At 41.5% G+C, this 27,279-nt stretch overlaps 1 protein-coding gene across 8 annotated transcripts in view; it reads right to left on the reverse strand.

The window, feature by feature from the left end:
• Bcas3 (BCAS3 microtubule associated cell migration factor) overlaps window positions 1–27,279 on the reverse strand; it is a 481,599-nt gene that overhangs the window by 437,282 nt on the left and 17,038 nt on the right. For all 8 annotated transcript variants that reach the window (XM_021178140.3, XM_021178141.3, XM_021178147.3 and 5 more), the window contains exons 6-7: window positions 26,972–27,078; window positions 2,216–2,297 (exon numbers count right to left, since the gene is read on the reverse strand). In XM_021178140.3, the coding sequence (XP_021033799.1) occupies window positions 2,216–2,297; window positions 26,972–27,078 (189 nt within the window). The remainder of the gene's footprint in view (window positions 1–2,215; window positions 2,298–26,971; window positions 27,079–27,279) is intronic.

Genomic DNA, 27,279 nt, shown 5'->3' on the forward strand with positions numbered 1-27,279 from the left:
AGATTAGAAAATAAAATTAAGAATATAAATTACAGAAACAGAGAGCAAACAAACCTCACCAGGACTACAAGCCCAGCATGGGCAATTTGGGGAGCCTCTGCCTCAGAATGCAAAGGTGACAGGACAACTGGGCACACAGCCCAGTGGCGCAGTACTTGCCCAACATGACTGAGCCCCTGAGTTTAGACCCTACTGCATATATAGGATTTAAATAAAACTTAGGTGACAAAAACATGCACCCCAATTGAAGGCAGTTCCCACAACTATAGGCTCCACATCAGTACACTGAAGGTGCCCCTAACACTACAAAGTATATGAACACAGGGAACAAAGCCCACATTCCTGACAGAGTAACAGGATACATAAAAAGAAAAAGATGTCAAAATGTCTTCAGACTCTTCCACATAACTCAAAACTAATGCCTACAAAACTCGGAAATAATGTGATGATAACCAAGCAGTTTCTGGGCAGCCAAGCATTCAGAGAGAATAAAGACATTTCACACAATGGGTACGAGCTCTCCCTAATTCGTGTTTGCAGGAAGCTACAGAAGGACCACCCCCAAAATGTACGAGTGAAGCATGATGGGACAACCCCAGGAGGACTGTTTATTTTTTAACATAAATTTTATGAGTTCTGTCCCATGTATTACATTTAATAAAAACAAATATTAAAACTTAACCAAATACATTAAGATGACATATAAAGAGGTTTTATCCTGTAAAACTGTACTTTAAATCTAAAAGAGTCTATTAGTGGAAGAAATAATTTATTGGCTAACAAAGCAATTTAAAGCGACTTTAATACAAGTAAAAGTTGAGAAATATTGATTAGTAACTTAATAAGCAAAAGAACTTCATAAATAAAATGAAAAAGTCAGAAATCTGCTTCTGTTAATTACACCTGAGAGAAAGAACAGTCTGTTATTGTTACAAGTCCTTGTGGACAACCCTAAGTATCCCAAAACAGAGAAGGCGCGTCTGTTAGAACCTTCTATGTCAAAACACTGCACAAAAATATAAACGCAACACAAGAAAAATACCCATGAAAATCCAGGGCAAGTAGCAAGTGTAGGGAGAACAGAGGGAGAGGGGAAAGGGAGATGGGGGGTGGGGGGAGCTGTACAGATGAGGCTTTGAGGGGCACACAGCTGAACTGCAAGGGGAAAACCACATGACTGTGGGGTAGTGTCCAGTTGTCCTTCCCAATTCATTAAAGAAAATCTAATTACATTATCCCTAAAATTACGTATGCAGAATCAAGCTCTAAGTTTTAGTAAGCATCACTCTCACTAATTTAGAGAATTAACAGCTACATGAAGTCTTAATGAGATACTTAATTTCAGGATAATCTTTCAGATGGTAATAGAATTAAGATATTTTATATCCTTATTTTAAAGAAACTTTAAAGTGTCCCATGTGATTAATATAATTATTTGCAACACATGTAAAATGTACTTTAGTGAAGATATGAAACAAGGAAAAATAACTTTCTCTGATCTCATAATATGAAAGACTCAGAAAATTAAATATGAACATACATTGGGACCTTTCTACATAAATACAGCATACGTAATATTTAGCAGTATTTGCAGGAAACATGGAGGGAGAATAGATTCAAAGAACACTGTATACACAAAGATGTCAAAAAGTTTCATTCTTTTCTACAATGACTATACACTAATATAATATTTTAAAGAAGCAGTTGCCATAAAAGCAAGAGTTACAAGGTTAAAAGCCCACAACACCTTTCTGCCACAGTGAAGGCTCTGACCCACAGCAGAGACAATACTGAAAAGCAAGCTCTCTGAGGCAGCAAGTCCAACTGAGAAGGGAGAGGCGTGCAGGGGAGACCTGGGGAATACCCACAGAAGGAAGGACGCCAGCAGCAGAACAAAGGCAGCCCAGAAGGATGCCCACAAAGCCAGGAGAGAAGACGGCTTGGAGAAATAGCTAGCAAAGGCACAGGCCAAATCGAGATCAAAGAGGATGGAGATAAATCAAAACCACAACAGAAAGTGAATAGCCATATTGAAATGGTTAAGATTACCTATTTCCCTGCAACTGAGAGCACTAAGGGTTTGTCTTGGGGGAGGAGAGAGGCAGAATGGACCTTTGCAGCAAAGCAGTCCTGGGTTATCATGCTTGCTGTCTGTGGTCCAAAACCAACAAAAAAGAAACCGTGTGACTTGCTTTTTCTTAAGGGCTACACTCACCCAACTGTGGAGCAGGCAAGATTCTAGCTGCTCGGACTGGACCATGTCGTACAGAGAAGAGCTCCTGGGCTTCCCCGCTGATCTGCATAAGGGAAAGCAGAAAATATCTCAGCATATTAAACTGTGGGTCACAACGCTATTAGGGAAAAACAACATCTACATTTTGTTGTGATTAGCTAGAAACACACATACAATACTTTAGGATTATAGGTTCCTCATGCACATCAAATACATCACTGTCTTAAATCATCATAAGCATTTTCAGGAAAACATTCGAATTCTTTCTTAGTATGAACTTGAAAAAAAGTCTGTTCTGTAAGTCTGTAAGTTCTCTCCATTAAGCCATGAGGAGTCCGTGCAGTCCCTGGGCTCACTCTCCATGTTAGGGCCAGGGAGCTACAAGACTGTTCTGCAATATTCAAGTTTGGTCATTACAGGCAATTATCTTTCCAGAACTGTTCGTCTCAGTAAATCATTCAAATCTATCAGCTACATTCTTTTGTGATTACAAAAATGGCTACTAAAAACAACAAAAACAAACAAACAAAAAACCAGGACCTCCCCGACTGCAATATTCTGTAAATAAGGGAATAATAAAGTTGTAAGCAACTTTGGAAGTCATCTCTTCTAATATAAACAAAGATCAACCACTTTGTCCATTCCCTTGGTAAGGTCAGATTCAATGCTTGGACATAAAGACAACAGTATTCTGTTTCTCCAGGGGTATGTTAGTGTGCATCAAGTTTTAAAAAAAATGCCTTTCAACTACTGGTTGATCTGCCGAGCAGATTAAAATAGAATTAGCAAGTAACAATTTTCTAGACTGACTGTGGGAGGTGTTATTAATAGGGTCTCTAACACACTGCAGTAACTACCCAATGTTTGATGGAAAAAATATACAGTATCATAAAAAACTGTACACATTATAAAACTGGTCCTAAAGACTCAAGAAATCTAATAGACATAAGAAGTATCTCATAGAGGATACACACTGTTGATTTTCTAATAGGCTTTCCTCAACAAGTGGCTTAGAATTCCAAGAATCTAACCATTATAAAGGGCTGGCCAACCTTCCAAAGTAAACATATATTCAGAGGAGCTCTTACAGAGAGAAAGAACTCACATCTTCCGAGGCTCTCCTATGTACCCTTTAGAGCTGTGAGCTGCAGGGTTTTCCTTTCCTGTAAATATTCCCATGAGGAACCCCAGCCCAGACAGTGCTACAACAGCACCACCTACCCAAAGGCTCTAAGAAGTCAGAAAGCAGGCCTGGGTTCCAGGGCTCCACAAGCCTTCCATTTCAGTAACAAAACCCATGAGCAAAACACAGTGGGGCTCAAGTCTCCATCTTATAACAACAGATGAGAAGGAAACTGTTTAATGAAAAACTGGAAGAAATTATTTGGTGAAATCTTCCACCCAATGCAGCAATCATACATTTTTCTGAAATCTTAAAATGTACCACTTCTTTGGTTTCTAGACACACATATATGAATGGACTAAGAAATGGTATTGTCTACTTCTATTAAAAATGTGTTAAGTTCTGAGTCTCCACCTCTTGAGAATAAACAAAGAAGGGCAAAGCAGAGAATGTTGAGTAAGCAATTAATTTTGAAAATACAGTAAAGATAAAAAATAATTAAGTCTATTTTCATATAATTAAAAATAAGGTAAAACTTAAAGTTATAATAATAAGGGTAATGAAAAATCCCACTTGTGAAATTTATACACATAACAAATTACAATGTGAACACGAAATCTCCTGTTCTGTACTATCATTTCCATGTGCCTGAGCAGGCATTTACTTTCTGGCTCGATCTAACAAAATTCTAATGTTAAAAAATATGATCTTATTTCCCTGAGCCTCTGTGCTCCAATATACTATTGTTTTAAAATCTCTCAACATAATTACAATATGTTTGTCCTCACTGAATTTAATACACTAGAGCAGAAAACAGAAAAAATCCAAACACATGAAGCTTTACAATAAAACAATTTTCAAAACGAAGCAACCTCCTTATTCTAACCTGAACACATCTTTACATGTACAGCAACAGGTGAGAACAAAAACCAGGAGGAGTAACAAAAATGCACCCCCACATTCACTGCCGGAGCCCACACTGAGTTGGGGAGCTGAGCTAGAATCCTCAGGTACCGAAAAGGAAAGGGAAAGGAGGAGGCACTGTGTCATATACAGAGACCTGGGGACATCCTAGACGCCTGACTCTCCTGCTGAAATCAGAAGCATAATTCTAACTGCGGAACATAAGTCACAAGTATCAGCCTCCCGGGAAAGAATCCTCCAAACCGTCCATGAAAATCCTCCATGAGAACAACACTGAGAGCAGACAGCACTACTCCGCATAGCCAGACACAGAGCCTTCACATCAGAAAGCACACAGACAGACGGGGATGGCTCCCAGCTGCCTCTAATACTTTCATCCAGCATGTTCATGGGTAACTTTGCTTTCAAATAAATACCAAAACAATGTTAACTAAGTCAAAACTACTTTTGGGCTTCCCAGAAAAAAAGATCTTAGAAAATGGCAAAGAATCTCAATGACGGAGAGCGTGTGGCCTGAAAAGTGAGCTGCAAGCTTACTTCTAAACTGAACAACAAGGGCAGGAGTGAATGGACCCAGGACTCTAGGCTGGAGAGGAGGGTACACAGGAGGCTGCTCCCTCCCAGAGTTCCTCCTGGTCTCCGCCTTTGTCCTGCTGGCATTTAATTTCTGATGACAGACTTTTGTTGTTTAGGGCATAAACCGGACGTACCAGTTTGAAGGCACAATAAGGAGAACAAAGAATGATTTGTTCACACTGTAGGAAAAAAAATCTTTTCCAACCATAGAAAATAGCTTTCGCATGGTGAAAATATGCAAATTACATACCAAACTGGAAGGGAGTAGGGGAATACAAGTTTAGAATCTCACAACTCAATCTAAGGAAAAAGAAATTACAGCGCAAAAGACAGCAATCCACACACAGAATGATCCAGGAGACCTTTGAGAGCCAGCCTGCTCTGAAATCCTGGTGTGTCATGGACAACAGAATGGCTCCCAGGTGAGCCCCAGGACACACACGGTGCTCTGCCCTGCAGAGACAGAGAACTAGAATCGAAAAGACTTTTTTGGCAAACTCCACTGACAGACAACTTTCTATTTAAAATGTACGTGTCATCAGTTATACATGTACAGGCTGATGAATAAAGCATCTATGCTACTGACATACACCTCAAAAAAATGAGTTAGGCTGGTAACAAATGCAGAGGCAGGAGAATCTTGACCACATCTTGGAAGCCAAGCTTGCCTATACAAGAAATTTCACACCAGCTCAGACTAAAAAGTGACACAAAAATTAATAAATAAACAACAAAAAGTTACAAGGCTTCAGAAGGCTTGTCACATCCCTCCCCAGTTATAACCACATCTTAACTTCCAAGAGTGGGCACACATTTTAATTACTGGACACAGTGTAACTGGGGTCATATACTATACTCTTGTAGAACCTCTCCCACATTACTATGATTATAAATTAATTCAATGAATGTGATTACAAGTCTTTCTTTCATTGGATGAAAACACTATGATTTTCCATATCCCACCACTGACAGGCCTCGAATACATTTCTAGTTTGGAACCAGCAGAGTTCCAGCCTCCTGGCCACCACAGTGACACGAGAGAAAGTTGGACATAATGGTTGGTACACACCTACAACCCAGCACCTGGATGCTGAAACCTTTGAAATTACAGTTTCAAGCGCAACCTAGGCTGTGGATCAAAATCTTGTCTCAAAAAACGAAAACCAAACAAAGGCAGCTGGGCTGATGAGCATTACTGTGATCTCACTCAGAAGACCCAGGTCTTGTGTTTCTTGGTCACAGGTTCAGGCTCTGCCTGCTGGACTATACAAAGTGGCGTCAAAAATCACCAAGGCGACTTAGTGAGAACCTATCTCAAAAACAACATTGTTTTTTTGTTTTTTTGTTTTTTTGTTTTTTTTTTTAGAATGAGGGTTTTGGGTTTCTTTTTTTTTTTTTTTTAGGATTTATTTATTTATTATATGTAAGTACACTGTAGCTGTCTTCAGACACTCCAGAAGAGGGCACCAGATCTCGTTACGGATGGTTGTGAGCCACCATGTGGTTGCTGGGATTTGAACTCTGGACCTTCGGAAGAGCAGTCGGGTGCTCTTACCCACTGAGCCATCTCACCAGCCCAAAAACAACATTGTTAATAAACAGTGAGAGGATACAGCGCAGTGTGGGGATGCTTATGTAACGTGAGGCCCTAGGATCAATATCCAATTCCACCAAACAATCGTACAAACAAATCAAGAAAAATTATATAAGAATTCACTAATTCTTCCAGTGGACTACCTGCCAGGCCACCATGATATCATCTAATTTACAGCAATCTATACCATTTTATTTGTGCTATTTTACAATACTGTACAATACTAAATATCAAAAACTGACAGTAATGGTTCTTTGAGTTTTTAGAAATTGAACCCAGGACCTTGTACACACCAAGAAGGACTCAACCATGAGCCACATCTCTCGCCCTGCAACTTCTTGCTAAACAGAAACGCAAATAAACTTTGGTAAAAAGACAACTGAATCTGCTCTGTAGAAAGTGGTTCCAAGCCAGGAGCAGTGCCTGCACCTGTAGCAATCGAGAGGCTGGAACAGGAGAATCTCTTACATATAAGCTAAAAAACATCTTTGGCGACACAGGAAGACCAGGGTACAAAAAGCTTACTGTTGTTAGTATTTTTTAGCCTGCTTTAACCTTTAACGGGGAAGGGAGGACACTGGAGACTGATCCCAGATAGGAAGGCAAGCCCACTGCTCCTGCCGGGCAGTCACTGTCCAGTGAGCTACTTTCCAGCCCAAACATGTGTTATTACAGAGGATATTAATGAGATTTGCATTTATTAGAGTGAATGCCTGCACCCCTAACTGCCTCCAGATCTTCACACTGTCCTCTATAACAAGTTCCCTCTATAACTATAACAAGTTCCCAATTTGTTCCTTAGTTACAGTTAAATAAGATCTAGGTCTTCTGTACTGTTTCACAGTCGTATCTAGTACACAGATTACACAACTGTGATATTACTGCAGATAGCTCCAGTGAATATGTGTATGTAGCCCTCTGCAGAGACCTATCAATATAGTTGCTTCCATTTTCAAGATGACCAAGGGGCTGGAGAGACCTCTCAGGAATTAAGACCACTTATTGCTCTTGCAGAAGACCAGAGTTTCATTCCCAGCACTCATACACAGTTCTTGTAATAGAATATCTGATGCCTTTTGTTGACTTTGTGGATATCACTATGTATATACAAATACAGAGATGCTCAAATAAAAATTAAAAATATGTCGGGCATGGTAAAACATGCCATTAATCTCAGCACTCAAGAGGCAGACGCAGGTGAACCATTGAGTTCCAGGCCAGCCAGGGTTACATAGTGAGCCCTGTCTCAATGTAAAAATAAAATAAAATAAAAAGGAGGGGCTGGAGAGATGGCTCAGCAGTTAAGAGTACTGACTACTCTTCCAGAGGTCCTGAGTTCAAATCCCAGCAACCACAGGGTGGCTCACAATCATCTGTAATGGGATCCGATGTCCTCTTCTGGTGTGTCTGAGGACAGCTACATACTCATATAAATAAAACAAATCTTTTGAAAATAAAGATCAGAGCACGGGACAAGGCTCCAGTTTAAAATCACTGACTGCTCTCAAAGAGGACCTAGGTTTGATCCCCAACACCAACATGATTTCTCACAACCATCTGTAATCTCAGTCCCGGGGATCCAATGCCCTCTATGAGCACGAGTTTGTACAAATGATGTATACACATACAAGCAGGCAGGATACACAACACAAATCAATAGTGTTTTTAAAACACAGAGGTAGGCATAAACACAGCTTTCATAGATTAGCAAGACTGTTTTCCAACGTTGTCACATCACTTCACAAGTCCACTAGCAAAGTATGAGGGTTCTTTTTGTTCCCACTCTGCTCAGCCACTGATGTGAGCCAATCTAATAGAGAGCTGAAATAAGAGATTTATGTAGCTCATGAATGAAAAGCATGAAGGCAACCTGTGCATATGCCAGTCAGCCCCAAACCAAGTATATAAGTTAACAGCATTTACTATGAGTTTGTGACGCCAGATGATTCTCAAGTGTGATCCTGAATGTGTCGTGTGCAGAGGCAGATTGACAGCACAGAACACCAATTAGATGCAGAGACTCATCTCAGCACCTCTGAGGAAGACAAATCCTTAACTTAATTCTAAATACAGTAAGAACCAATCTCCTGCCACCCTGACATTTGGTTTTGTGACACTGTGCTTGATAAAGAAACTGTGAAACCTGAGGTATTCACCTTATAGATGATAAATACACCTAAACAAGCTTAAAGGAACAGAAACCCTCTTACAACAATGGAACTACATAAGAAATTAGTAACAGCAGGACATCTGGAAAATAACAAAACACTAGTGAGATTAAGCAACCAAATTATAAACAACACAAAGTTCAAAGAAGAAAGTTTCAAATTTTTTAAAAAATATTTTGTTTATGGTTTATTTTCTCTGTTTTTATTTGAGCCAGAGTCTAATGTAACCCACACTGTCCTCGAACTCCTGACCCTCACAAGTGCTGGGATTATAAGCATGTGTCACCAAGCTGAGCTTGAAAACATTTTTAACTAAATGAAAATAAAAACCCAACTGAAGCTAGTGGTATGCAGTTCACAGAGTGAAATCCATACCACTAAATGCACAGAGCTGAAAAAGAGGCTCTAACTGTGAAACTTAAAACTACCTATGAAACGAGAAAAGAACCAAATCAAAGCAAGTAGGCACAAGTAAACATCAATTAGAAATGAAATCAATAAAACTGAAAAAAGGAAATCAATGGGGGGGGGGGAAATCAATGAAATCAAAAGCTGGTTCTGAGAAAAGATCGATAAAATCCTAAAGACTGTAGCAGGTATAAGAAACAGGCAAGGGTGTCACACAACTAAACCTAGCACGTGAGAGGCAGGTGGAGAAAGATGCAGAGCTCGGCGCCACCCAGGGATTCAGAATGGCTTCTGGCATGGTGACATATCATTATAACCCCAATACTGAGAAGGTGAGGTAGGAAGACTGACACAGTATTAAAACCAGATTGAGATACACAGAGAATCCAAGGTAATCCTAAACTGAGCTAGCGCCCAGGCCCCACCCTCTGATGGGTATGGGTTGGGGGAGAGTGTGGCTAGGCTGGCCACTGAGCCTAAGATCCAGGATCTGCCTTTCTCTGCCTACGCAACACAAGAACTACAAGTAGTTCAAGGCAGTTTTTCACATGGGTGCCTGGGATTTAACTCGGGGCCTCTTGCTTACATAGAAAATCCTGAGCTATTTTCCCAACATCCAAAATCTGAATTTTTATGTGAGCCATGAGACTTGGAACACAGAATTTCTAAGGTTATCTCAAGCACATTTTGCCTTTAAATCAAAAACTCCATTTGTCTCAGAGTGGTCTAGTGAAGTGAACAGCTCTAACTCCACCTGGGAAAGTCGTGGACAGCAAAACAGCGAACATCTGTGTTCCTTACAGAGTTTTACTCTTACTGCCCAAATCACACACAGCAAGGTCAGCACTCAAACAACTCGACTATGTTTATTAAATATATGAATTTGCTATCAGAATAGCCTTGAAGTAAGCAAAATAACATCTATAGCAATGTGACTATTATAAGACTGTGTGTTTAAAGCATATAGTACATAATTAATCCTAAATGAGACGTAACCAAGGATCTGGTTTTTGTGGGAATAAAAGACAAATGACTGCACTTATATATCTTAGTGTTTATCAGGTTGTGACTTTAAGTCGCTATTCTTAAATCTTGTCGTAAATATCTTATAGATGTATCCAAATATATGAAAGAACACATTATTAAGACCAACCTAATTCATGGAATCATAGGACTGTTATCACCTATACTTTATAGCCCTGGTTTTAAAAACATCCATACTAGGTCAGGTGTGGTAGTACATGCCTCTAATCTCAGGGGAGCCAAAGGCAGGAAGATCTGTCAGTTCCAGGTCAGCCTAGTCTACATGGCAAGTTCCAGCCAATCTTGTCTCAAAGAACAAAAGACCACTGCCAGAGAATTTACTCAGTGTTTAAAAGCATCAGCTGTTCTTCCAAAAGACCTGAGTTCATGTCCCATCACCTACATGGTGGCTCACAGCATTTTGTTAACATCAGTACAAGGGGACCCAAAACCCTTTTCTGGCCTCTAAAAGCACCAGGCACTCAGTGGTGCACAGACATACATTTGGCAAAACAGCCATACAAAATAAAAATATGAAAATTCTTTAAGAAAACAAAGTAAACATTGGCTCATCTACTGGAACAGGCACAGCACAGTCATTGGAGATGTTACTAACAGAAAGATGGAGTGAGGAATTAAACTCTTTCAGTTTAATTCCTGTGTAAACCTAAAACTACTTGAAAACTATAATTTAAATGTATATAGAATACATGAGAAATCATTATAAACCCCAAAATTAATGTTTCCCTAATAGCAAAGGGGGAAGGACATAAAAAAGCAAAAACTAGAGAGGAAAGGAAAGAGTGCAAAGAAAATTTGATATTTCAGAACTTCATTTCTGGGGCTGCAGAGATGAAGACCACTGGCTCTTCCAGGGGGCACAGGTTCAGTTCCCTGCATCCACATGGTGAGTCAACTCTGGTTCCAAAGGACTGGATGCCCTCTTCTCAACTCTATAGGCACACCAGGCATTTACATGGTGCATATAGAAACATGCAGGCAAAACAACCATAAACATAAAGTAAAAAATAAACCTAAAAATATTTTTACTTAAATCCATAAAGCAACAAAAAGTCTCATAAACTCCATATAGACTACTGTGCCATTATCAATTTACAAACTGCTAACAATGATGCACTGTTTGAACTGAATAAAATTGCTTAAAAGGAAAACTATAACATTATAGTTTACCTTGAAAAGTAACAACAAAAATCTTTTGCATTAAGGAGAAATGGTTACCAGGCAGTGGTGGCGCACGCCTATAATCCCAGCACTTGGGAGGCAGAGGCAGGCGGATTTCTGAGTTCAAGGCTTAGCCTGGTCTACAAAGTGAGTTCTAGGACAGCCAGGACTACACAGAGAAACCCTGTCTCCAAAAAAAAAATTTAAAAAAGGAAAAGTGGATTTATATCACGACGGGGCAAGGCAATGGTGGGCATCATCATAGCTCCATAACTCAGTAAAGAAGCCAAAATGGCCACGCATGAGCTAGCACATAGCTACAATGACAGCTCTAAGGAGTCGAGGCAGACTGACCAGTTATTCAGTACCACAGACGCAAGGAGATTTTAATTAGCTATTATGTAGCCAGAGCAATCACAAAGCAAATAATAGTAGCTCACAGACTCTGCTTGGAATACCCTGTGCCCCTTGCTGCTGTGCAGTCAGCCCTGTGTGGCCACAGCATCATCTGCATTCCAACACCATCCCAAAGCAGGTGTGGACACATCTGTACTGACCACAAATAACTTCTTTGTTATTACTGAAACATTACACCTAATAGCTGTTAATATAGGCTTGACATTGTACTAGGTATAAAAACATAGAAGTGACCTAAAGAACACAGGGTAATGTGGCTGAGCTATATGCACATGCCACAGTCTGCCAGACAGGGGTGGTGCAGGCCTTTAATCCCAGCTCTGGAGAGCAGACACAGATGAATTTCTGAGTTCAAGGCCTGCCTGCTCTACAGAATAAATTCTAGGACAGCCAGTGCTGCACGGAGAAACCCTGTCTCAAAGCAAACAAACAAACAAAACATATCCTGCACAGTTTTATAAAGAAGGCAGAGGTATCTACACATTTTATATATATTGGAAGGAGTGTGGATTCTTGCAACCAATCCTTGCATGGACCATGGGATCATACTTTTACTATAAAAATTAAGGGAAAAAAGAAGAAAAACTACCCAAAACTTTCAACCTCAAAAGACACCAGCATCTCCTACAGTTCTCAGCCAGGCATATACACATAACTGTAATACCCAGCTAGGGAGGCGGAGGCTGAGGCAGGAGGATCACCACAGCTGAAGAATTTATGATGCCTTGGCATCACAGTGAGAAACCACCTTGAAGGGAAACCTAATTGATAGCTTTTATTTGGGAGGCTTTCTGCTCTAACCAGGTGTGGCCAGTGTTCCATGTTACAGCTCTGCCTGACGATTTCAGAGCCTTAAGATGGCACGGTTGGGGAGCTGGTGAGATGGCTCAGTGGGTAAGAGCACCCGACTGCTCTTCCGAAGGTCCAGAGTTCAACTCCCAGCAACCACATGGTGGCTCACAACCATCCGTAACGAGATCTGGCGCCCTCTTCTGGACTGTCTGAAGACAGCTATAGTGTACTTACATATAATAAATAAATAAATCTTTAAAAAAAAAAAAAAAAAAAAAGATGGCACGGTTGAGGAATGCATCCCTGCAGGACAAGGGCAGTCCTTCAAGCTCCTACAATAGGGGACAAGAGGAGAATACATTTTCTATTTTATTTCTGCTGCCCAACCACAAATGATTTGGCTGATGCCAGAGTGTCAGTGTCTCCACAGCAGACTCTGTGCCAGTAAGAAAGAAAACACAAACCACAAAAACCACCTAAAATGTGTATTTGTGAGAACTTACAACTTAAAGAACAGATATTTGCTGACCACATGAAGGAGACAGCAAGCCAGTCTGTATTTTGGTCTTGACACTAACAACAAAACACAAAACTCGAAGCAAGAAGGAAGTGAGTCTCAGGAACAGTATGAAAACCACAGAACATAAATAATGAATGGAACGGTTACTCATACTTTCGTACTTCCAAATTTTCACACACACTGAGAAAGCACTGAGGCAGCTCTGACCTTGCCCCTCCAGCCTGCTTTTCCAGAGGAGGAAAGCAGAGCGGCATGTAGCCCTTGGCTAAGCACGCACGGCTGATCCAGACCTCACAGCCCCAGCCATGACTTCAGCACACACCAATCTAAGTATCGGGCCTTTGAAGCTGCTCTAATGGTATCTTCCATTTGCAACTAACACTTGTGTAGTCAAAAGATCTTCCTTGGGGTAGATGTTAATGCAAAAGCACTCAGACAGCCTGACATGTGTGCCAGGAGGCAGACTGGAAGGTGCTCAGAAGTCAATGTAACACCATTACAGAGGGTGTTGGCCTAAGCAGCTGTCATAAACACTTCACAGTCACTCAAGCACACAAACTTCATTGCCTCTAATTCATTCTTTGTACTACAGCTTGAATGGGTTGAATCTAAAATATACACTGAGCAAAAGACGACAGACAAGACAAGGAAGACTCCATACTGCATAAATTTAAATTGTTTAAAACTGCCAAGCTAATCTGTGGTCAGGACAATGACTGTTTTACCCATGGGGGGAGGGAACTACATGAGAAAGAAAAGGATCCTTAAATGTCATCCAGTGTGTTTGTTCCACTTACTTGTCTGTGTGCGTTCGTGCACACTCACACATACACAAGGAAAAAGTCAAACTATAAACATGAGCTTTATATAGCTTGTGGTATTATAAACTATATTTACAATGGTATATGACATCTATAAACTATCAATTCATGAAAGAAGAAACAGAGGATGCTTGCCTGCATATTCAATATAACAGAAACCAATCTGAAATAGTCACTCCAAGTATGGCAAATGACATTTGCCAAATACAATATCAAGTAATGAGAAAAATGATGGCCTCTATTCAAGGTGTGGGGAGATAAGTGAACAATGCTCAGTGACTCATGTCATGGCACATCTGTCAAAGCCCCTCATACAGCACTGAAATGAACCCTGACTATGGGTGGCAATAACATGTGAACCACATCACTCTGCTGTAGACTGTTGGTAAACAGGAGTCACGAGTACGCATGGGACATACAGCAACTCCGTCCTCCTCCTCCAGTCTACTTTTTCAAGACGTATTTACTTCTGCCCAACAGTGAGAGGCAGACACAGGCAGCTGTGGAGACCACCCTGGCCAGACAGTAGAGCTGAAACTGCAGTTTCTGGTTTAAAAAAGAGACCCTTTCTCAGGGCAATTAAGACAGAGAAACAACTGAGAAAAAGAGCCCATGCCTTTTTTCTCCTCATGGAAACACACACTCATGCACATTCAAGAACATGCACCACAGCCGGGAGTGGTGGCGCACGCCTTTAATCCCAGCACTTGGGAGCCAGAGGCAGGCGGATTTCTGAGTTCGAGGCCAGCCTGGTCTACAAAGTGAGTTCCAGGAGAGCCAGGGCTATACAGAGAAACCCTGTCTCGAAAAACCAAAAACAATAATCAACTATACATACATATTCTTAGAAAGCAAGAAAAGGGGGGGCTCTCATTTAAGAAAGATCCCAACTTAGGATAAACTTCAATTATGAAGTAACAACCAGCCTACAAATTAGCAACATTTGCATAATGCTATTAGAATACACAGGTGGGTTTGTCTAAAAGGCTGCCTTAGGAATCATACTACAGGGGAAGGAAGGAATGAGAGCAAGGACAAATATCTAAAGATGCCAGAAATGACATTCATTACTTTGTATGTTTATCTTAATGTCAATAAAAGAAACTAATAAAAATTTTAAGAATGTATTATAGAGTCAGACACAGTGACACACGCCTATAACCCCAGCTCTTGGGAGGCTACACAGGACGACTGCCAAAAGTTTGAGACCAGTATGGGTTAGAGGGAAAGTCTGACTCAAAAAAATAAAAGAAAGAAAAATATAGAAAAACTTTCAGTTCAATAATCTGGGCAGATTCAACATGTTCCTTAGTCTATGCTGTTATCCTATCTGACACCCAGTACAGACCTGCCCATCACTTCTCCTTCCTGTAAGGAAAGCAGAGAACAAACACAATAAGCCCTGTGCTCAACAACAGCATAGGCGGCCTGAATGGACTCCAAACCTCTGCTTACCAATGCACTCAAATCACCAACTTAATATTATTCCCAAATGAAACCTATAAAAACGTTTCCTGGCTAACAATCTCAATGTGGCAAGGTCTACTGGCATATAGCTTCTAATAAATAATGGACTAATTGCTTTCTACCTCAAATATGCCCTCATGTGTTTGCTCTGCAGGTTTTGGTATGCAAAGCTTAACGTGAGTTAAGCTTCAGGTCCTGCTTTCTGGAGATCGGTGTGGCAGTGCCACCTAGTGTCCAACATCGGAAGCACACGCAGACAGAACCAGGCACAGTGACACAAGGACAGCTATGCAGGACAACTGCCAAGTTTGAGAGTAGTTTCGGTTAAATGGAAACTCTGGCTCAAACCAAAAAAGAAAAGTTCAATAACATTTGCAAACCCAGAAGGTTTTATTTTTATAATGATTTATTTATTTTTTGTGTTATGTACATTGGTGTTTTACCTGCATGTATGTCTGTGTGAAGATGTCAGATCCCCTAAAATGCAGTTATAGACAGTTGTGAGCTGCCATGTGAGTGCTAGGAATTGAACCCCAGACCTCTGGAAAAGCAACCAGTGGTCTTAACCACAGAGGCATCTGTCTAGCCTCTTGTTGGCTTTCTTTTTTTTTTTTTTTTTTTTTTTTTTTTTTTTGGTGGTTTTTCGAGACAGGGTTTCTCTGTGTAGCTCTGGCTGTCCTGGAACTCACTTTGTAGACCAGGCTGGCCTCGAACTCAGAAATCCGCCTGCCTCTGTCTCCCGAGTGCTGGGATTAAAGGCGTGCGCCACCACGCCCGGCTTGTTGGCTTTCTTGTTTTGGTTTGTTTGTTTGTATTATAACAGGCTTGACAATCTAACTGTGGCTGGTCTTAAACTCACAATCCTCTGCCACACCACCATAAGTTGGGATCACCTGTGTATACCATACATCCCACCCTACATAGATTAAAAAAAAAAAAAAAAAAAAAAAAGAACAAAACTCTCAAACTCTGAGCCTTCCAGTCCTGGCTTCCTGAGTAGCTGGGATCACAGGCGCTCAAATTTTATTTCTTCAAAAGTGATGCAAAGACTAAGGAGATGGCCCAGAGTAGACAGGAACACTGGCTCTACAAGCATGAAGACCTGAGTTCAAATCCCCAGTACTCACTGGAAAAGCCAGGTATGATGTGTGACTGTATTGTAGGCCGAGAGCTCACTGACCAACAAGTCTATCCGAAATGTACAGTTCCAATTAGTGAGATATCCTGGCTAACACCAAAAGTCCTGCTCTGGCTTCTGAATGCAGACATGGATACGAGCACTTGCACACTCACTCACTCACTCACATGCACACTCATGTACACACACATGTACCCACAACACATGTGCATACTTAACACAACAAACACACACATACATGCACTTGCATGTACACATTATTTTTGGTATTATTATTGCTATTATCATTATTATCATGCCAACTCATATCACACAGCACCAATGCTAGCCAAGAAATTGGAGAAACTGACTTCTAAATCTCAGGGTTTTCATAATCCTCTCACAACAAACCCCCAACCAAATGTTTGGTCAATGAAAACTGTTGACAGACTACACAACACATTGAGCTATTGGGGTGGAGGCGTTCGGTTTAGTTTATTGAGGCACAGTCTCACCTGTAATCTAAGACAGCCTGGAACTTGCAGCACTCCTCCTTCCTCAGCCCCTCAATGCTGAGATTATAGGTCTGAGCCATGTGGCTCGGCTAGAATGATTTTAATTTTTCTTATTTTTTACTTTTGACACTACAAAATCATACTCTACTAATAACAGCATCTTAGTTACTTTTCTACTGCTGTGGCAAAATACCATGACCATGGCAACATATTTAAAAAAAAAAAAATTTAATTTTGAGTTTACAGTTCCATTGGTGAGCCCTTGAAAATTAGAGCAGAGAGCATGGAAGCAGGTAGGCAGGCAAGTGCTGGAGCAAAAGCTGAGAGCTTACATCTGATCCACAAATTCCCATTCCCACAATTAACTTTTAACTGCAAATATGTTTCAATAGACATAAGGGAGTTCTCTGCCTTAGACAAAATAAAACAAGAGCTAGAAATGTCCCTCCATGATATGCAAGGCATCCACCAGGTCCTGGATTCATATCCAAGAACACAAATGGGAACTGGGGTACAATTCAGTTGGTAGAATGTTGGCCTAGCATGCAAAAGCCCTAGTGGCATTCCCAATACTGCATAGTGATCAGACCTGCAATCTCAGTTCAAGGCCATCCACAGAAATAAAACCAGCCCGAGCTATATGTGGTCCTGTCTACCAATAAGTTCCCAATAAGAAAAAGAAACAAGGAGGCTGGAAAGGTGGCTCAGCGGTTAAGAGCACTGACTGCTCTTCCAAAGGTCCTGAGTTCATATCCCAGCAACCACATGGTGGCTCACAACATCAATAATGGGATCTGGTGCCCTCTTCTGTTGTGTCTGAAGACAGCTACAGTGTACTTAGACATAACAATAAATAAATCTTAAAAAAAAAAAACACTTAAATTATTCTAAGATGCCTACAACATATTCACAATCTCTTCACACCCTTTTTATAACGCAGAAATATGGAAATGCTTCCTCTCCTACCTAGCACAGACACTTCTAAAACCCACAAATAAAGTCAGATGCTGTGCAGCAGCAGAGATACAAGTCTCCAGATAGAGCAGGTACTGTTTTCTGCACTGTTGCGATCAATACCAAGCAAGTCACTCACCAGACTGTGGCCCACGCATTTAAATCAAACTCACTATCCTGTCCCTGAAATCTGCTCTGCCCATAGCTTTCTCACTCTTAGAATTAGCAGTGTCTTCCTCTCTTCAAAATCCTGCAATATCCTCTAAGACCCAGTGTGGATGGGGACCCTTAGGTCAGTAGTAAAAGGAAAACACATTTCTTTTTTTCTTTTTAATAATTTATGTTCACTGGTGTTTTGCCTGCATGGATGTCTGTGTGAGGGTGCCAGAAGCATTGGAACAGGATTACAGACAGGTGGGAGCCACCATTGGGTGTTGGGAATTGAATCCCAGTACTCTGGAAGAGGAGTCAGTTCTCTTAACCACTGAGCCATGTCTAGCCCCCCAAAAACATTTCTTGATGGGAAAATTTTGTGCAGAATATTACTAAAAGACACATGAGGAAAAACACACAAAAAGTGCTCATTATCAGTCATCAGGGAAACAGTAAATTAAATTCTCAAGTTTCCTCATCCGTCAGAATACTCACATTCTGAAGATAGATGACATCAAACATCGGGAGGATGTGGAACAATTCATACACTGTTATAAGAAGTGTAAAAATGGTAGCAACCACATTCCAAGCACATGACTCAGCAAACCCACACATAGGCAGTTTCAAAGAGAGATGGGTGCATACACGTAAGTCTAGGATTCCCCAAGACTTCATATATTCTTCATATATTCATAACAACCAGAAACTGAAAACCAGTAAGAGTGGGCAGGAGGTGTGGGCGGCGGGTGTGGCTCCGTGCTGTGGACTGGGGGCTGGAGAGGGTGCTAGGTGGTGGGTGCTGTGGTGGAGTACCTGGCATATGGTTCTAGGGTCAATGTCCAACATACAAATATTTTTTCTTTTTAGTAATCAGAGTGAGAAACTTTAATAGAATTAAAAGAAACAACATGACAGACTCTCAGAAACAACATGTAGAGAAAAAAAAAAACTCGCAGAGGAAATAATCCATAAGGGTGTAAGAATCTCTACAACAGGCAAAAGGAATCTACAGTGGGGTGCACTTGAGTACAGTAAGGACGAGCAGACAGAGTGGAACCTACGTTCATTGGGGACAGGTAATTTCCTTGAGCAATGTCATGGTCACCATCTTTTTCTTCCATGAAACAGTATCTCCTTATTAGTAGCCCAGAATAGGCTCAGATTTCCCGGGATCCTTCTGCCTCTGCCTCCCAAGTGCTGGATTAGAGATGAGCATCATCACCTGCCTCTGCCTCCCAAGTGCTGGATTGGAGATGAGCATCATCACCTGCCTCTGCCTCCCAAGTGCTGGATTAGAGATGAGCATCATCACCTGCCTCTGCCTCCGAAGTGCTGGATTAGAGATGAGCATCATCACCTGCCTCTGCCTCCCAAGTGCTGGATTAGAGATGAGCATCATCACCTGCCTCTGCCTCCCAAGTGCTGGATTAGAGATGAGCATCATCACCTGCCTCTGCCTCCCAAGTGCTGGATTACAGTTGAGCATCATCACCTGCCTCTGCCTCCCAAGTGCTGGATTGGAGATGAGCATCATCACCCAGCTTACTCTTCCTCTGGACAGAGACTTGGGATTCCTAGGTACGAGAACCTGTCAGAACTCAGAAAAAGTTGTACCTGAGTTGTGGAGAGAGCCAGGAAAAGTGTGTATTCCTGTAATCCCAACATGTGGCAGGTTTAGGCAAAGGGATCATAAGTTAGAAGGTAGCCTGTTAAGTCTAAGAAAACACTGTCTTTAAAAAAAAAAAAAAGGTGGGGAGGCAGGATTCATGTATTTATATGTAAATTTTACTTAAGAAACTTAAGCTAAATACTAAATACTGGAAAATACACAAGATCCCAATCCTATGGACTCAGCTGATGTCTTTCAGACACTGAGTAAGATAAATAAGAATAAACTAGGGCAGGAGGTGTGACTCAGTCATAAGAGAACTGACTTCCAGGACTTTGTAGCACCAGCACAGCAACTCACAGCCACCTGTGACCTCAGCCCCAGGGTCTCTGACACCCTCTCCTGGCCTCACAGACACACCTACAGACAAGAATTAGTAATATAAGCTAGAAAGCCTGGCAATTGGTTCAGCGGGTGAAGATACTCTTGCCACCAAGCCTGATGACTTGCGTTTCATCTCTGAGACCCACATTACAGGACAAAGCTCCTCCTACAAGCTATCTTCTGACCTCCACAGGCACACTGTAGTATATGCATACACACGTGTACAGACACACATAAGTAAATAAAACATAAGGTACAGAAAACATAGTAATTTGTTTAACTTGAATGTGTGTATATATGTTACCTGTGTGATATTATATGCACCATATGTGTGGAAGATTCCAACCCCCTTGGAATTGGAATTATAAGCAATTATGAGCAAGAGAACCAAAGGGGTTTTTCTGAAAGAACAGTAAGCACCTTTATGCCCTGAGCCATCTCTCTAGCCCCAGTATAGTAAAATTTCAGTGAGCTTATCCAGATGTTAGATATGCATCTTTCAACTTAGATCTATATGCAAATTTTTTGAAGTCCTTGCCAAAGCCCTAATCCACTATAACCACTTGGGTTTAACACCCTCTCTCAAAACAGAGTTTTGCTATATACAGCACAGGCTAGCTGGAACTCACTAGCTTCCTGCCTCCTACCTCATGGGTACCACCACTTCTTGCTCATGGCCTCCTCTTGACCTTCACATTGCCACAGAGCTCCAGATAAGACCACGCCTTACTGTTCTAATCTGAAGCATATTGCCAGCAGCTTGCACTGCCTTGGAATGACCCTTCTGCAAATACTCACCTTCGTCACTGTTCATGAGACTCCGAGAGCCTGTGCACACCTAGCATCACTCTGGTCAGCATCTACACAGAACGCACAATGGCTAACTCTCTTCCTCATTTTCCAGGTACCAAGAATAGAAATTCCAAAAACAGAACGACTTTGTTTTGCTCGTCTTGTTTTCCCAGCACCTTTTCAATGCAGTCTGGCATGTTATGGACAATCAATAAATCTTTGCTAAGTAAATGAGTTAATGAATGAGCAGGACATATAAATGGCATGGCTTTACAAGAATACAATTTGGCAAAACTAACAAGAGCCTTAGTTGTATTGATCTCCCAAAATTATATAAACATGGAGATATTTATCTCAATATTCCTGAAATTAAAATAACAAAATTAGAAATCTTAATCGATGTTTCATTATAAAGAGAAGTCTGTTTCTGGAGACGGGGCTATTTATAGCCCCTGGACCTTGAACTCCTGATTCTCCTGCTTCCTCCTGAGTGGTGGGATCACTGGCATGACCCACCAAACCTGAGGTTTTGGGCATATGGCTTTTTAAATAAGCTGGTTCACAGAACTCAAGAAGTAGCCAGGGATGACTTTAAATCCTGATATTACATCTCTATCTCCCAAGTGGTAAGATTACCGTACAAGTCACCTGACCCATCTCTCATCATATCTCAGCTCATTATAACTTTCAGGGGGCACCAGGCAAGTGTTAAACAACAGATCTGCGTCCCTGGCCGTTTCATAAATTTAATCTAGATACAGGGTCTCCTCATTTCCCACAGTTAACCTTGATCTCATGATCCTCCTGTCCCAGCCTCCTGAAACATCTGGAAATACGTTATCTGAGCCATCATGTACATCTTAACTGAAAAAACTCTATTTCTTTATATTATAAATTGTGTCAATTTGTGTTTATTAAAGTCTTTCTCCAAGCTCTGCAATTACAAAGACAAAAATTACATGTTCCTTTTTCTGCGTTGCTTTTGTTTTTAAAAGGCAGTACTCAATCTAGTAATGTAGCAAGGTAAAGAAGCCCTTCCTGATCTTCCTGCTTCTACCTCCCTCAGTGCCAAGTATGGCCACCATTTCTTCAGGTGTGGTGCACAATCATGCATGTAGGCAAAACACTCATATTCATAAAATAAATTCTGAAAAGTGAAGTTTAACCTGATGTTTGGTGATGGTCGACTCAGAGTAGACCCTGTGCCTGCCATGCTGCCCTCTCCCATCAGGCAGTCCTCAGTCCTACAGTCTCCATGGAGAGACTCACACTTAGAGAATGAAAAAGCCAGGCAGTGGTGGCACATGCCTTTAATCCCAGCACTTTGGGGGCAGATGCAGGCGGATTTCTGAGTTCGAGACCAGCCTGGTCTACAGAGTGAGTTCCTGGACAGCCAGAGCTACACAGAGAAACCCTGTCTAGAAAAACAAAGAGAAAAACAAAGAGAAAGAGAAAGAGAAAGAGAAAGAGAGAGAGAATGAAATAAAATCAGGCAACAGCTGCCAGAGACACAGGTCAGTGAGTGGGTCCCTACCAAGCATCCATGAGGCCCTGACAGTCATAAAATCATTGACTAAAATCAACAAACGGTAGTGGTGTGCACACAGTAGGCACAGTGACCCACAGTCTGGATGTAGTTTGAAAAGCATCAGCTGGTATCAGCTAAGATCTGTGAAAGCCACTTTCTGACCAACATAAGCTCCCCACTGTGTAGGTTAGGACTGTTGAACAAATAAGCTGTCTCCATGCTGAGACTGTGTAGTAACTGAAGGGACTGCGTGCTAGTCTAGCCCAGCCCTTCAGAGGTGGCACAAGATCATCAGTAGAGGCCTGCCTTGCAGACAGGAAGCCCTCATCAACCTCCAGTGCTGTCAAAAAATAAAAAGGTTTACAAATGAAAATAAGAACTACTTTATTGCCATGGTCTATTTTCTGCTGTCCTACTTGGGAAGTAATGACGGACAGCTGTTGGATTGGGCTAAACTAGATTAAAAACTATAATGTCCCACTCACAAGCAGAGGAACCTTCCCACTCAGATGAGAAACTAACCTCACCAGATTGGGATAATGCCTGAGAAGGCCCCAAAATCTCTGCACAAACCAAGTGAACGCTCTTCTTTCTCACCAGCATGCAACTGGTCAGGGGCAAGTCCATCAAGAAGACACTCTAGCCTCCCCAAATACAACTGGAGAAGTGGAGGATTAAATACTTTCAAGATATCCAGAGATGATACAAACTAGCTTTGAAACTATTCAGAGTAATACCTGTAATTATAACCAAAACAAGTGGGCGTCAAAGCCAACTAAGTCCCAACAAAAGAATGTGCTCCATCCAGTCAGCACCACTAAGCCGACTGGACCATCATGTCAATATGATGTCATCATGCATCATCAGCACCCCTCATTCTACCTGTAAACAAACAGCATGTGGAGCAGAATGCAGTCACTTCCCTACTAATACAGAAGGCACACTGATCTCCCTGTGTGTTTCCTCTTGACAGAGTTAAAAACAAGGCAAGACCTTGAACACGTGAACTAAAGACAAGACTGGAGCTGCTTTACACCCAGAACACCTGCCCCCCATGAAAGAGGCCCAGGATTTATCCACATCACACGGGAGCACACGAGGAAACTACTTGCTCCTGGCGGCAGCAGCATTCTCCTGCCCCACAAACTCTTCAACATGATACTCCTATAGCCAGAATGGTACATAAACAGTTCATGGAACAAGTTTTAAAATTGCTATTACATTTATTTATTTATTGCATTGGCATTTATGTGGGGTCAAGGACAACTAGCGGGAGGTGCTTCTCTCCTTCACCGTGAGGGGTGTGGCAGAAAGCACTTTTTCCTGATGCGCAATCTTACTGGCCCTTAAACAAATACTTTACATCAAAATATTAAAGAAATATGAGTGTAATGTGTTTGTTACCATAATGTTTTTGGGCCAAATTCTATACTCTAGAGCAGCAGTTCTCAGCCTTCCTAATACGGAGACCCTTTTATACAGTTCCTCATGTTGTGCTGACCCCCAAGCATTGAATTATTTTTGACCCCTGTGAAAAGGTTGTTCAACCCCAAAAGGGGTCACAACACACAGGCTGAGAACCGCTGCTCTAGAGTATTCCCACTTCCATTACATCTACAGTGAAAAAGTTATGGCTAATGAATGTTTTTATGAAAGATCATGTTACCTATGGGAACAATAGACAAAATAAAAATGCCAGGCCCAGTGGCATATGCCTTTGATCCCAGCACTTTTCTAAAAACCATCTGTTGGTGACAAAAAGCCCTTGGAGGTTGAGGACCAAACTTACTCAGTACTGGGCCATTTCCTGTCTTACTTTACATGTCATTTTCCCACCTACATTAGAGAGGTGACCATCATTACCCTCAAGAACCTCCGTATATTTAGCAAGAAAAGGAGTTAGAGAGCTGGAGATGTACAGTTCAGAGGTAGAATTGTTGCCTGCCCCGCATCCAAGTACAACCCTCACATCATAAAAAGCAACAACAAAAATATAAATATATCCTCCTGGTAGGGCTAGAGGGAGGGGCAGCTCAGGTTAAGAGTACTTGCTACTTGATATTCCTCCAGGACCCAAGTTCAAATACAGGCACCCTTCTGGGCAGCTCACAACCACCCGGAACTCCAGCTCCAATGGCTCCAACACCATTTTCTAGCCTCCAAGAACACGGACCCACACACAGCAGGCACCCATGCACAAGAGTGAAAAACAAAAAAGCAAAAAAAGTCTAAGCCACAAATGCATGCAGCATTGAGGCAGCAACTCCACATACAGAATTTACCTAAGCAAAGCAGGTCAATGTGTTTGCAGAGCAGTAACCAAAGCACTGAGCTGGCTGAGCAGGACTGCTGTGAGTTCAAAGCCAACCTAAGAGTCACAATAAAATCCTATTTCAAAGATGAGAAGGGACGTTTCTACAAAAATATGCAGGCATAAAATATAGTTTCGGGAGCCGGGTGTGGTGGTGCACACCTTTAATCCCAGCATTGGGGAGGCAGAGGCAGGCGGATTTCTGAGTTCGAGGCCAGCCTGGTCTACAAAGTGAGTTCCAGGACAGTCAGGGCTATACAGAGAAACCCTGTCTCAAAAAAAAAAAAAAAAAAAATATATATATATATATATATTATATATATATAGTTTTGGAGCCAGGCTGAGTGGCCCACATTAGAGATACAGAACTCCAAGCAAAGACAGAAAGAGCACCCACAAGCCTGAGCCAGGTGAGCCTCAACAAGATTGCCAAGATGATCAGCATCACAAAGGTAGTCTCAAAATACCAAAGCTACATATAGATAGGTAGACAGAAAGGCAAACACACACACACACATCTTCAAGTTCATTACAACACTGTGTTGTTTTGAGACACTATCTCACTAAGTTGCTTAGGTAGTCCCTGAACTTACCATCCATCTGCCTCAGACAAGTAAGTAACTGGGGTTACAAACCTGTAACATCTAGCCCCAACACTTTAATATCAAATTTATAGACATTTATGGTATTCGTACTATTCAAAAACACTGTTAATTTTTAAAAATCAGAATAATAGAGATACTAATATCAAAGTCCATCAAAAAGCTCATGAACAGCACCATATGAAATAAACAGCGAACCTCTCAGAAACAGTGACAGTGAGCGTTTTCATTCGTGTACATAAAATCCAGCCGCAAGAATACCCCACAAAACAAGTGATTTAAATTTAAAGATCATTACTTCCCATATATGAATATTTGCTTGCATGCATGTTTATCTGCACACTAGATGTGTGCCTGGTACCCTCAGAGGCCAGAAGAGAATGTCAGGGTCCCTGGAACTGGAATTACAGATGGTTGTGAACTGCCATGTGGGTGCTGGAACCCAGGTCCTCTGGAAGAGCAGCCTGTGCTCTTAACTGCTAAGCCATCTGTCCACCACCTAAAAGCTTTATTTTAATTCACTTGGTAAAAATTCAAGTGGTAACAGAGTAAGATTGCTGCGGTCTGCTGCTGACCTCTGTTCCTCCTACCTTGAGGAATCAGGTTTCTACTTTGGGGGGTGGTATTTCTTTAATCATTTATTTATATTTCTTTTGAGACAGGGTTTCTCTGTGTACCCCTAGCTGTCCAGGAACTATGTAGCCCAGGCTTGCCTTGAACCCAAAGAGATCCTCCTGACTCTGCCTGGGATTAAAGGCATAGAACACTATGTGGGGCTCTTTCTTTTAAACTATCTTCATTATTTTTATCTGTCTATGTTTGAAGGCAGGAGTGCATGTGTGCTAGCATGTGCATGTCACACTGTATAACTGTCAAAGGACAACTCTCGGGAGTTAACTAACTCTTCTGTAGGTATTAGGGCAGGGGCTGCACTCAAGTTTTGAGGCTTGCCAGTCAGTGGTGGTGCACACCTTTAATTCCAGTACTTAGGAGGTAGAGGCAGGTGGATTTCTGAGTTCGAGGCCAGCCAGGTCTACAGAGTGAGTTCCAGGACAGCCAGGGCTACACAGAGAAACACTGGCTCAAAAAAAACAAAACAAAAAAAAAAGTTGTGAGGCTTAACAACAACTTTACCTGCTGAGCCATCTTGTTGTTCCCAGTAGATTCTTTAACATACACAAAACAATTGATATATTGTTAACATTTGCTATGGTTGCACATGCCTTTAATCCCAGCACTCAGAAGGCAAAGGCAGGTGAATCTCTGTGAGTTTGAATATAGCCTGCCTTACAGAGTCCAGGATAGCCAAGGCTACAAAGAGAAATCCTGTCTCAAAAAAAAAAAAACCAAAAAAACAAAAAACCAACTTTTCTCCCAAGTCTCGGTTTACTCCTCTGTAAATTAGAAAACAGAGAAACAACCCCATTGAACAGGATCACGTTGAATAAAACTGAGGCCTGCTGCTTGAATCCCACAACTGCTGCTACTTGCCTCTCATTCTACCTAACTCTCAATAAGGCCGTAATAATGTGTAAAGATTACTAACCCCAGCACTGAGGAGGCAGAGACAGGTGGGTCTCTGTGAGTTTAAGGCCAGCTGATCTACATAGGGAGTTCCAGGACAGCCAGGGCTACAAAGAGAAACCCTGTCTCAAAAAACATAACAATAATAATAACAATAGTAGGAGGAGTAGAAGTGTATAAACACATCTGCAGAGCGCATGCTGGGCAGTAAGGTTGCCCCTTCTGTATACTCACAGGGATGCCCCAGACCTGCATTCCATCACTGTAGCCGATCATAACCAGCAGAGGAGGCTCATTTCCAGTGCTATGCAGTTCATGAAATTCTAGATTCCGTGATGTGTCTGCATTAGGATTAACAAAGAAACAAAATAAAAAGACAGCATGAACCAAGAAAACAATTTTTTAGCCCTACTCATGTTTAGCTTGGATTAAGAGAATAGAAAGCACGGACAGCACTGTGGTTAAGAGCACATGCTGCTCTTCCAGAGTTGGGGTCCCAGCACCCACATCAGCCAGCCAGTAACTGCACCCACAGAGCATCC

This window comes from Mus caroli, unplaced genomic scaffold (assembly GCF_978045245.1).
Source record: "Mus caroli unplaced genomic scaffold, Mus_caroli_1 scaffold_13, whole genome shotgun sequence".
Classification (NCBI taxonomy): domain Eukaryota; kingdom Metazoa; phylum Chordata; class Mammalia; order Rodentia; family Muridae; genus Mus; species Mus caroli.